Source organism: Mya arenaria, chromosome 7, assembly GCF_026914265.1.
Source record: "Mya arenaria isolate MELC-2E11 chromosome 7, ASM2691426v1".
NCBI classification, from domain to species: domain Eukaryota; kingdom Metazoa; phylum Mollusca; class Bivalvia; order Myida; family Myidae; genus Mya; species Mya arenaria.
Window position 1 is genome coordinate 62,814,376 of NC_069128.1, and position 13,975 is coordinate 62,828,350.

General features: G+C 33.2%; 1 protein-coding gene across 5 annotated transcripts in view; it reads left to right on the forward strand.

Annotated features, from left to right (window-relative positions):
- LOC128240286 (inversin-like) overlaps positions 1–8,076 on the forward strand; it is a 59,219-nt gene extending 51,143 nt beyond the window's left edge. For 3 of the 5 annotated variants that reach the window (XM_052956871.1, XM_052956868.1, XM_052956872.1), the window contains one exon: positions 6,476–8,076. In XM_052956871.1, the coding sequence (XP_052812831.1) occupies positions 6,476–6,546 (71 nt within the window). In that variant the 3' untranslated portion in view covers positions 6,547–8,076. Of the gene's footprint in view, positions 1–5,110; positions 5,140–6,475 lie in introns of all 5 variants that reach the window. The other 2 variants (XM_052956873.1, XM_052956870.1) reach the window with 1 other exon arrangement.
- The last annotated feature ends 5,899 nt before the right edge of the window (positions 8,077–13,975 follow it).

Genomic DNA, 13,975 nt, shown 5'->3' on the forward strand with positions numbered 1-13,975 from the left:
ATAATGAAAAAAGTGACTGTAACTTTATTTTAATTAACAGATGATAAGCTATAAAAATATTCTGTAACATTATTAAAACTTTTGATTTTCCCGCTAAATTATTTTTGTCATATTCTAAATAAATTATAACATACTAACATGATCGATTGTTTGTATAATTGAAGGGTCTGAAGGTAAGATAATGGGTTTGAGTACTGAAGTTTCGAATGATGTTTTTTTACTGGGAATGCATCTATCAATGGTAAACAGGTCCTTTCCAAACTGTCTTATCCCAATAAAAGTCCAGTGTGTTGGTGGCGGCATTTGTGTTAATGGACAAAACTTTTAACTTTGACAATAGCCTAGGAACAGTTCGAGGGGTGAATGCGAAAAGGTTTTAATTGACATAAAATAAAGAAGCAGATAGAACCTTTTCGCTTTCACCCCTCGAGTTGTAGTTTGTTAAATTTTGACTGGGTAAATATTGTATCAAATATTTTTTTTTTGTCTGTAGTGTAAATGTTATCATAGTTTAAAAGGTCAGGTTATTGTCAACTTTGGCAATAACTAAAAAACTTTTAGAGGGACTAGACACCAGATGATACAATTGCAAGAAAAAAAGAAAATTGTCAAAAACTTACAAAAAATTAGTATTGTTGTGTACGTTGCACTGAATCTTACCATCAGAACGACACATGTATCTTTCGCAGTTTTTATGTATTTTTCCAATTTGAAATGTACTGGGTTTGGTTACCATGTCAATCTCAGTGAATTTAAAAATTGAGTCGGAATATGTATCTGTACTAAACACATGACTTTCACATACTTAATATACACACTTGGAAATCATTATGCGTTTTTTTTTAAACAGGTATATTCAGCTAAGACAGCAACAAAATATTCTTTGAATCATGTAAAGAGGTGTATTAGTGGCCTCATACCATCTCGAATTGACAATTATAGGCTTGATTTGAGTAAATACTTTATTTGCCAATTTTTGCGACCAACTTGTGTCTAGTCCCTTTAGATTCTATCACCAATGCCAACAGAACCCTTATGAAGTAAGATACTCTTGCTTTGATTAATGTAAAGTAATGCCTCTTGATTGGCTTACAACTATAGATGTAACGATTGGCAAGGCTTGCAGTGCTATGATTTTATGTTGTTTGTGGTTATGCTGTTTGAGGGTCTGGGCTGGTTTTCATAAAACATCCTAAGTCATTTCTTAACCCTTAAGCTGCTGATGGCAATTTTAAAGGCTTTGCAAACAGCTTGGAACCAGACCAGAGGCCGAGTAACTCGGCGCCTGGTCAGGTTCCAAGCTGTTTGCCACTCAGTCAATATATCCCCAAAGTTTTAAGTAAATTGAAAGAAATTTAGAATAAACCAGACGACATTTTTGAGCAGACGACAATTTACCCAGCATGCAAAGGGTTAAGTTAAGTCGAGTTTTTTCTAATTTTTGTAGTCAAATTAAAAGAAAAAAGTAAATGATTTGATAATAAGAGTATGTTGATTGAAGCTAAACTCATAAAACGATACAGTCCACCCAGCATAAATTTCCTTTTGTACATAGCCAGTATCACATGAATCATCTCAATATTGCTTTCCAATAACTATACAAGATAACACAGCATTAAAGCCTGATTTGTTATTTGACGATGAACAGAATTTGCTATTTCGAGACTCGAGTCTTAAACTCAGACTCAATACATCAGGGAATACAGCCACTGGTTAGTTCTATGATTTTAGCTCCTACCATCAAGCCACTGTGGTCTGGTGGTAGAGTATGACATGAAGTAACCTGTTTGAAGAAGAAGGTGTAATTTAAATGATGCCCAATCGGATTAAGACTGATCTAATAATTACCTACCTTGTTCAACTATTAAAGCTGCACTCTCACAGTTTTTACAATGTTTTTTTATTTTTTTGGAACAAGCAAATTTTTGCGAAAATGCATGGAAACCAGTGATTAAAGACTGTTGAAAAAAATCAGATTGCAGGTTTTCATATCTATGTTAAAAAAATGATGTTTTATGCATTTTTAGCTCGACTATTCGAAGAATAAGGAGAGCTATACTACTCACCCTGGCGTCGGCGGTAGCGTCGGCGTCCGCGTTGGCGTCACACCTTGGTTAAGGTTTTGCATGTAAGCACCTTTAAGTCATTATCTCAGTAAATACATCAGTTATTGCATTTAAACTTTGGATATGTATTCCCAACTATCTTACATACTAAATTAATGAAGTTAGATGACAATTATTTGAATATAATGCAAATAATAGGCCTTTATTATTCGACTTAGAAATTCTGGTTAAGGTTTTGCGTGTAAGCACACATAGGTTAATATCTCAGCAACTACTTGAGGTATTGCATTGATACTTGATACAATGGTACTCAACCATCCAACCTACTGAATTAACCAAGTAAGATAACTCTAGTTTGCATTTAATGCAAATAATTGCCCTTTATTATTTGACTTAGAAATTCTGGTTAAGGTTTTGCGTGTAAGCACACATAGGTTAATATCTCAGCAACTACTTGAGGTATTGCATTGATACTTGATACAATGGTACTCAACCATCCAACATACTAAATTAACCAAGTTAGATAACTCTAGTTTGCATTTAATGCAAATAATTGCCCTTTATTATTCGACTTAGAAATTCTGGTTAAGGTTTTGCGTGTAAGCACACATAGGTTAATATCTCAGCAACTACTTGAGGTATTGCATTGATACTTGATACAATGGTACTCAACCATCCAACCTACTAAATTAACCAAGTAAGATAACTCTAGTTTGCATTTAATGCAAATAATTGCCCTTTATTATTTGACTTAGAAATTCTGGTTAAGGTTTTGCGTGTAAGCACACATAGGTTAATATCTCAGCAACTACTAGAGGTATTGCATTGATACTTGATACAATGGTACTCAACCATCCAACCTACTAAATTAACCAAGTTAGATAACTCTAGTTTGCATTTAATGCAAATAATTGCCCTTTATTATTCGACTTAGAAATTCTGGTTAAGGTTTTGCGTGTAAGCACACATAGGTTAATATCTCAGCAACTACTTGAGTTATTGTATTGATACTTGATACAATGGTACTCAACCATCCAACCTACTAAATTAACCAAGTTAGATAACTCTAGTTTGCATTTAATGCAAAATAATTGCCCTTTATTATTCGACTTAGAAATTCTGGTTAAGGTTTTGCATGTTACCACATTTAAGTCAATATCTCAGCAAATATATCAAGTATTGCATTGAAACATTAGATTTGTATTCCCAGATAACACTTTTTTGAATATAATGCAAATTATGGGCCTTTATTATTTGACTTAGAAATTCTGGTGAAGGTTTTGCATGTAAGCACACATAGGTTAATATCTCAGCTATTACTTGATGGATTGCATTGATACTTTATACAATGGTACTCAACCATCTAATTAAATAACCAAGTAAGATAACTCCAGTTTGCATTAAATTAAAATAATGGCCCCTTTTTTATTCGACATAGAAATTCTGGTTAAGGTTTTGCATGTAACCACTTTTAAGTCAATACCTCAGCGAATACGTCATGTATTGCATTGAAAATTTACACACAGGCTCCCATCTATTTAACCTTCTTATTTAATCAAGTAAGATAACTCTATCTTTTATAATATATAATTTTTGCCCCTTTATTGTGCGACTTATAATTTCTGGTTAAGGTCTTGCATGTTAGCACCCATAGGATAATATCTCAGCAACTATTTGATGTATTGCATTGAGACTTTATACAATGGTATTCAACCACCCAACTTAATTGAATAACCAAGTTAGATAACTGTATTTTGCAAATAATGGCCCTTTATTATTAGACTTAGAAATTCTCGTTAATATTTTGCATGTAACCACATTTTTGTTTATATCTCAGAACACCATGTATTGCATTGAAATCTAATCTAACATGAATGTTTCGCCAAAACTTTTCAATCCTTACATTGAAAAGCGGCGGAATAGTCGAGCGCGCTGTCTCTGTGACAGCTCTTGTTCTTATAGTGTTAGTAAAGCTCTTAGCCATAAATCATTTATTTTCAAATGTGAATTTGAAATTTTGCGTCCTTCTCAGCATCATGTCTCAGAATCAGCTGATTAGGGCATTAAAGGGAATGTACTCCATATGTCTCCAATTTATTGATTAAATAGCAAAAAAAGAAAGAAAATTGTCGAAAACTGACATAAACTTGGCATTGATGTGTACATTGCATTGAAACTTACTATATGAAGTACCACATAGTTTACATTTTATTAAAGTTTAGCAGTTATTTCGTATTTTTCCATAAAAAAAGATTACAGGGTATGTCTACCAGGTAGAATTTTTTTATGCGTGATTGGCTAGTCGGTGTTATCACATAATATTACCAAGGTAGGTTTATAGCTTAATTATGTCTTCCATTTAGAGTAAGCCATCTTAGCTCAGTAGATACGACGCTTGACTGCAATTTTGGCGACACGGATTCGAACCCGGTCTCTGACACATTTTTTTTTTTACATTTTGGTACTTTTTTTTACAAGTATGATATCAAAGCGTGACACATTCTATCAGATAATTCTCCTGAGATTCGTTAAAGAAAAAAACTTTTTTTGGTGCCAATCTGGTGTACAGTCCCTTTAATGCCTTCAATTAAGTCATATTAGATCACGCATAATAGAACAAATCTCATATGTTTGGTAAAACTGCCCAAAAGATCATTTTTTCTTAAAGCGTAGGTAATGTTTTTAGCCACAAAACAGCACTTTTCTGGAACTTAAATATGATAAATTGCGATCTGATCTTTCGTCACTTCTTTCCAGACATTTTTGCAAAAATTTGCTCATAATCAAAGACAAAAAAATGAATAAAAACGTTTGTCAATACAATGAATCTGTGAGAGTGCAGCTTTAACATTAAAATCTGGCCCCTACAAGTAATAGTTTATATGCATGGTAAAATATATTTCAATATCTTTAATTCCGAAGACTGTGCTATTCTCGGATACGTTTTTATCACAGCTAGGAGACTTATGGTTATGGTAAAAATGAAAATATATCTTCAATATTTTCCTCCTTTACGTGTAATTACTTTTTAGAAAATATTGTAGGTCAGCCTTCAAGTGCGACTAGGAAAAAAGTAAGACAATGCTAGCTTATTGCATGGCTAACAAAACTCATTCTTAGTACATGTAGTTTGTGAGAACATATTTAACGATATCATGGGGCAAATTGTTCGGAACTTTAATTAGTTAACAATTTGATTAACAAAATTTTTGTTAACTTTTAAACATGAAATATTTGATGTTGTGCTTACATATTGATATATAAACAAGTTTAGCTTCTACAGTTGTCACAAATCTAGGTATAAATACACAGGGGTGGGGGTGAGTGTGTAAGCTTATTTATACTCGCACTTGGGCCTTGCCGATTCGGAGTGCTCCGTTAAGATTTTAAGTCATTTTAGGTTTTTCTGAGCATAGTGCACAGACAGAATGTAACCCTTGTTAGAGCTACCCTGGTTCTTTAACATGCACCAGTGTATAGCACTGTCACACAGGACACCCATTTAACGTCCCTCGCGGAAGACGATTAGTATTTTTTAGTGACGCCAAGGGGAATCGAACCTGCGACCCCTGGATTGATAGTTAAGTTTGTTACCCCTAGACCTTGGATTCGCCACATACACAGGGGTGGTATTCAATATTGGATCTAAGAATGATGTAGCTAATCGGATTACTTGATATAAATAACTGACCAATAGAGTGAATGAAGTCAATGATGCATGACTATAAAATTGGCTTAAGTTGAATTTTTAATACCACCCCCAATCACAAGCGCATCTATTAAACTTAGAGACAAATAGTGATTTGTGAGTTGACATTCAGAGGTGACATTGAAAATGTTTTTAAACTTTAACACAGTTCTGTAAAATCAGCTCATCGTTATTATATCAACTACAAATTAATAACTTTGAAACTAAATGGTAATTCTTGATAGTTTGTATGTTTGATTGATTCTTTGTATTATGCTATTTTAATTACATGATGTGATTATTACATGTTTTGGCATACTTAAAACTTATTTCAGGCTTAAAGAAATAACACAAAATATTAAAATATATCATTGCTTTAACTGTTCGTTTACCTTGATTTATCATAAATTATCGTAACACAGTAAAAACTATATAACTAATTAAATAAAGCCAATTAAATGTTAACTATATAACTAGTTTTCTACTAAAACGTTGTAAACATTATTGCTAGATTTCTATTGCTTGTTTTCAACAAGTTGTTTTTATGTTTTTTTACAACATTTAGTACAAGATATTAAAATATGAAACATAACTTACATTTATATTTCTTAAAATAGTATTAAGTGTTTTGTTCACAGAAATCCTATCAATGTATAGAAAAAATAATGTGTAAGTTTTGAACCTAATTTATAATGTACAAACGATCTTTTATGTTTTACAGGTCAGCTGAGCCTGGTGAAGCTTGAAAGTCAGTCACAGTCACGTAACTACTCCTATAACATGAACAGATAGGTAACCAAGGAAACACACAACCTTCTGTTGCCATGGAAATGTAAAACATTCGGTTACCTTGGTTATAATCATCCTTCCGTCACCATGAACACAGCCTGCCTTCTGCAAGAATGACCAATCTTCTGTTGCCAGGGAAATGTAATACATTCTGTTACCTTGGATACAATCATCCTTCTGTCACTGTGAACACAGCCTGCCTTTCGTAAGAATGACCAACCTCCTGTTGCAGTGGAAACAAACTTTCTGTTGCCATGGAAAAAAACAACATTTAGTTGTCATGGATACGATCAACCTTCTGTAATCATGGAAACAATCAACTTTCTCTTGCAATGAAAAAGACCAGTCTTCTGTTGCCGCGGAAAAAAACACTTCTGTTGCTATGGAAATGACCAACCTTCTGTCATCATGAAAACATTCAACTCCTATTGTCATGGAAACAATCAAACTTATGTCGTCATGCAAATTACCAATCTTTTATTGGCCTTCTGTTAAAGGAAATAGATTGTCTGAAGACAGAACTGTTTTTCTCCCACCTCAGATAAGTAGATCCAATAATTTAACCATGCTAGATATTCTTATCTTGCCCCCGGGCGAAGATAAAATGCCCATATGGAACTCCTTTTTAATTGTCACCACATTGTAATTACCTCCCTTGTTGAAGACTGTCGTCAGTAGCATCAAAGAAATTTCTCTTATGGTAATATTTAGATCGCTAATTAATTATTTCTCTCTTCAAATGTCACCATAAAACAGTTTTCACGCACCATTCAATAAATAATGCTCACTCTCCTTAGAACTATTTAAAAAGACCGATTTGACTATTAACATTAACTGGATCACTGCGCACGTATCCATGAAGACCACGTGCTATCGCATATCCATACGCAATTATTTTCACTAAGCACAAATAAGTTCCAGCAAAAAATACATTTTTACTTAATTTTGTTTAACTTAGGTGGGAGAAAAAGCATCTACCATAGCCGCTCGTGTAAGATAGGTTCATCCCGACCCTCGCGCAGGGTGTTTTGCGGAAACTCGGTAAACCTCGTTTCTGCAAAATACCCTACGCTTCTATCTATCTTACACTCTCGGCCATGGAAGATACTTATAGTCTGTGTTTAAGTTAGAGATCTGTAGCAGCTTGTTTCCATACAGTTACTCCTTAGCAAAGTGTATTCACAAGCATGTATGTGTGATTTGTTAATATGTTATTTATGCAATTTGTGTGTAATCAATTAAAAACAATTAGTTTTATGTTTGTCATAAATTGTATAACCACACAACAATAGTATTAGATTTCTATCATGGCAGCCATACTTGCTGAGGAACAATATTTGTGTAATTGTTTCCATGGTTACAATTGTATAAGAATGTGTGGGTATAATTTAAAGAATTTACTTGAGTGCTCATTTTCTTAGATTGGAAACTTAAACAATACATCAGCTTTATGATTCATTGTTTAAATTGTCTTAAATGTCTAGTGTGTTTATGTTTGTTTAAGGGAAGAACAAATAAAAGGTTTTTCATTGTGTAGTTGCATTGTCTTATGATAAAGTGTTTTACACATGTTTCTATACATGTACATGCACATTTAGCTATGCGTTTTGATATTGACTTTACCTCCATCCATACATTTGACTGTGATAGCTTTCTTGTCATTGTCCATATGTATCATTTCTACAACTATGTTATGGTTAAAGGTTATTACTATCCATTTACCAATATGAATAGGGTCCCACAATGATATAGATTATAAGTCTTAAGATCGTAAAGTTGTAGGCGTAACTCTTTTTTTGGTGTGAACTGCGTTGCAATGAAATCATTCGAAAACATTGATTGCATAAATTCTTCCAGCTGTTTACAGCTGTACCCTATCACTCTTAGCGTAAGCACGGACCTATAAAGCATGGATTGGCAACTGCCCCATATCGGTGAAACGATAAGAAATAATAATTTACCCACAATCCTTAGCGCGCGCTCGGCAAATATCGAAAAATTCCGCCGAATCTCCGATTGGTGATTAACGGCGATCTTCGGTTATTTCCGCAAACTCTGCTAATAATGCCTTGTTCGTTATAGATTTAATTAATATTAATAACTGTGATTTTAATCAGATTCCATTGGACTATTATCAACTGAAATAAAAATACCACGCATTTAAGTCAATTTTAATTAATGTTTTCCTACATGTATATATTCGGCCGTATATATTTTATACACGGTAAGATCTCGGAATGAAATCCCGCTGCACGCGTGAGTTTGAGATTATCGCATTAACACAGATGAGAGTTGCCAATCCATGCTTTATAGGTCCATGGCGTAAGGTTTATGACTTAAAAATCTTATTGAGATTATAGCAGGTGTATGTACTTAGTCCAATTATTTGGTAAATGGGTCCTTATAACTTTTTACCATAACAGTTTAGTGTTTAATGTTATATTTTGTCTACTACACAGCCCCCCGATTTAAATCAATAATGGCTTGATGCTGATTTACCAAAATAAATGAATGTCATATTTGAAGAACACTGTCATCTGATTGGACAAAATATAATTTTGGACACTAACATCGTTAAGTTTATCACGTTCATATGCAAAAGACCAACCTAGTGTATTTTAATGTTTGTTTAAGATAAGGGTATAAAATCTCTTGTCTAGTTCTAAGCTCAACTTGTTGAGTTGAATCAACACATGTGATTCTTTTGCGACTTCAGTACAATGAAAACTGAAAATTAGTTATTGTAGGAAAAGTAGCGAAAAATCTGTTTTCATTTTAAAAGTGTGTTTACCATACAAAAAGAGGTTTCTGTTATGATAAATAAACTGGTAAGATATGTTTATGAACTGTAGGCTGTTTGCTAGTAGGGGAGCATTTTACACTGTTGAACTGTATACTTGAGCGAGGTGTTAACATCATGAAATCTTTCTTTAATTTGGCCTGAATATGTTATATGTATAGGGGTGGAGGAAGCTGTAGGGGTGTCCCTTGCCATTGGAAATATTTGAAAACCATAGTTACAAAAGAGTGTTTTGAACATTAACATTCAGTTAAATTACGAAAACAAAACTACCAAATAACCAGTGAATAGTTACATGTATATAAAGTATACCCCCCTCCCTCCTCCCTAGCGGTCAATTTTTATTCCTGATTTTGATTAATAAGCATATGCCATTTCACAGGAGCCAAATTCAATTTGTACACTCGGGCGTATTGTAGTTTGCTTGGATTTCCCCCTGGTTTTATTATGTAAGACTATTTTCTACATAACCTAATGCAAATGTTTTACATGTATACATCAAGAAAGATGTCAACATCTTTTAAATTGAAACATGCTTTCAATAGTTAGCATAATTTTAGGAATTTACTTAGTTAATATATTTTTTATTGCATACTACATGTATTAATGTTGTTATATCTGTTATCTGTGATACAAAATATCTTGCATTGTGTGTTTTAGTCATAGATTATGAATTATTGATTAACTATTAAAGAAAATTCAAAGAAGTACTGAAATAACAGTGTGTTGTTTTTCATGTTGACCGTTCTAGCTTTTTTGCCCAATTTCAAGTTCAGAATGTGCATATTGTTAAGGGATTTTTTTACTTTTAAATGTTACCTCAGCTGGTCAAAAACAAAGCCATGTGCTGTCTTTTGTAAACCAGGTGAAGCGATGATCATGTGATTTCTGAGTGTAGTTTATTTGGTATTTCTGAAGTAATTGTGATATTATTGTGAATGAAGAACTGTCCATTACTTTCAATGTTTAACTTTTATTACAGTAACACACATAAACATGCTGCAAAGTCTTCAAAAATCATGATGAAGGCTTAGCACAAAACAAACGTGACTCTTACGAGGTACAACCATTTGCACTGAGCCCTCAATATGGAGTTAAGTGTATGTTGTTAGGCCACACATTGAGTTTAACCATGCATTTCAATTTTGATGGATATACAATGTGTGTGGAAATGTCTCTGATCTTAAGCACTGTAAATGACTACTTCTAAGAGATCTGCAGGTAGATAATGCATATAAAACTACAAAGCAACGACAAACATACTATAATCTTGTTTGATGTCGCAATGTTTAACATTTTGGCTTTACATACTGACCAAGGGTCAAGACTGTTGTCTTCTTAAATGACACTAGGGTCAATAATGTTGTATTTTAATGCCACAAGGATCAACAGTGTGGTCCTATTAAATAACACAAGGGTCAACACTCGTCTTATCGAATGACACTAGGGTGAAGACTGGTCTTGTTAAATGACATTAGGGTCAATAAAATTGGCTTGTTTAATCGAACAAGGATCAATACTATGGTCTTGTTTAATGATACAATAATACTGTGGTCTTGTTTAATGATACAATAATAATACTATGATCTTGTTTAATGATACAATAATAATACTGTGGTCTTGTTTAATGATACAATAATAATACTGTGGTCTTGTTTAATGATACAATAATAATACTATGATCTTGTTTAATGATACAATAATAATACTATGATCTTGTTTAATGATACAAAAATAACACTGTGGTCTTGTTTAATGATACAAAAAACCCACTGTGGTCTTGTTTAATGATACAAGGATCAACACTGTGGTCTTGTTTAATGACACAAGGATCAACACTGTGGTCTTGTTTAATGACACAAGGATCAACACTGTGGTCTTGTTTAATGACACAAGGATCAACACTGTGGTCTTGTTTAATGACACTAGGGCCAATAAAATGGCTTGTTTAATGGAACAAGGATCAATACTCAGTTCTTGTGTAATTGCACTCGGATCAACACTGGTCTTGTTTAATGATACAAAGGTAAACTTAAGGTCTTGTTTAATGCCACTGTCCCTGTGTTATGACACTTGGGTCAAGAATGTTGTCTTGGTAAATACCACTAGGGTAAAACCTGTTGTCTTGGTAAATGCCACAAGCATCAATACAGTCCTCGTTTAATGACACTAGGGTCAATATTGTTGTATTGTTTAATCACACTAGGGTCCATTTTGTCCTTGTTTAATGATAATACCTTAGCAAAACAGTTGTCCTGTTAAATGAAACCAGGGTCATGATTGCTGTATTGTTTAATAATTCACGGGTCAACACTATTGTTTTGTTGAATGACATATGGGTCTATACCGTGGTCTTCTTTAATGACAGTGTTTTCTTTTTAATTATGATCAACACTGTGCTTTTTAAAAATGACACCAGTATCTAAAATAGTCTTGTTTAAGGACACAATGATGAATAGGTTAGGACAATGATCAAATCTATGGTCTTGTGTAATGGCACAAGTATCAATTCAGCTGTCCCGTTTGGTCACACTTATATAACTAGTATATTTGTTTTCATGAAAAAGGTATAATGACAACCTTCGTATATTTGAAGTGTAAACAGATGTGCATGGGCCGGGAATCGAATCCGGGCCGCCCGCGTGGCAGGCGAGCATTCTACCACTATCAATGCGTTTAAATCATACGTTAACGTCAATAACGTATGTGCCAAAAGGCATGTTTTCGACCGTTCTGTCAATTATGCAAAATTTAATTATTATCCATCATTGTTTCAACGTTTTAGACAAAAGACAAAAAGACAAAACCCAGTATGTAAAGCGACAGTATGATGCAGTAAATATAATTAATTGATATAACTTATGCATAAACATAGCACTCACGTCCAAAGTTCTTGAAACATTTAAGCTCCTTATAACATAATTAGGCTTAGCCCACTATATTTTTTATACTATAAAGTGTTTAATCTTTACATTCTTAAGCGTTTTTGGACTGAAACTTTATGTAACGAAATAATCTTTATGATAACACAAACCTATAAACCAGGGACCGTATTTAAAAAGCGAGGTTAATATGGCCTTGATTATAATCAAGGTAAAGTATTTTCTGATATGAAGATTGAGTAAGAGATTTGGTTTAATGAAATAAGTTACGACGCTTAAGAACTTTTGAGAAATTACAAACGTAGTATTCATACATTTAAACTTGAACTTATTTATTTTACAAAGATTGTGAAACTAGTTGTTACAACATTATGTAAATAACTCTCGATGGGATAAACCGGAGTACTGGAGGAAACCCACTTGTCCGGCTTGGTGACCACAAACCAAACATCACATGCACCCAGTTTCGTAACTATTTGTGCAAACCATGAACACCAGGCTCTGATATCATATAAATTACTCAGGTCAAATCTCAATCTAAACTCATTTTACTACATAAATCTAGCAATTCTAAAACAACCCATATTTTCTGCTTGAATGCGATAAACATTGTTTTGCCAACAACACACTTATTCTGAAGTAAAAAGTATTTGAGTAATTGTCTAAAACAGTTGACATTTTTTTAACGTATATTGTTTTCTTCGGAATCATGAACACAATTTCTTATCTTTCTTTGAGAGAATGTGCCTTTAAAAAGTGTTAACCATAAACGGTTTATAGCAACTTTTGATCTCACGTAGTTAAAGTAGTTGAGATTGAAATTAACTTATATATAATAAGTGTTTTCATGATATTTAGTCAAAATTGTGTGGCTGATTTATTTCTTCACCAATCTTAGAACGTGAAGAAACTCACCCCGTCAAAAACAGTGAGTAGACCGATTCAAACGGTTTCTTACGAAAGCTCCGCTGGTAATTGTCTGCCAAATCTGTTTTTGTTATTTTTAACAAAACAAAACAGATATTAACATTGTGACGGTACGACTGGGTTGCTAAACGGCATATTAATACGATCGGATGATGATATATACCAAGTTTAATCTTTAAAATCCTGCAGTAAGTGCAGAAATGGCACGGACCGGAGACGAATCTCTCCAGTAAGCAGTCCAGGACATATGAACCCTTTAATTTGCCACAGAATAAGAAACTAGCATTTAAGAAAATGGTCGCTGGGTTATAACTGCAAGAGAAAATAAATATACTGTATTCCAAAAATAATTTGTTTATTAGAAACCACACACATACATATGGATCAACGCTTAGGTACAATACAAAAGCGATTAGCTAATGGCTGGCATGTAACAATACAACAATGAATAAAGCTAACACAAATTATTACCAAAAAATGGACAATACATTAACTTGCAAATGACATAGATGATATACAATTATAAATGTATTCAAAGGATTATAGTTAATATATTGGAAAACACGTTCACAATGCCTTATTTCACTTTGATAGACAGCGCAGGTGTTTTCAAATGAATAAACTTTAATCATGGCGGATAAGTGATCAGATTTTTTTTTAAATTAAATCAAATGCATGCATTAAACAAAGTAATAATTAGATAATTCGAACCTCAGAAATACGTTTGAGGAAGTGATGTTGACACTTATAATACTGCGATGCTAATTTTGAAGTGAAAACAAATATATATATTTCGATAATCAAAACAATCATGTCATTTATT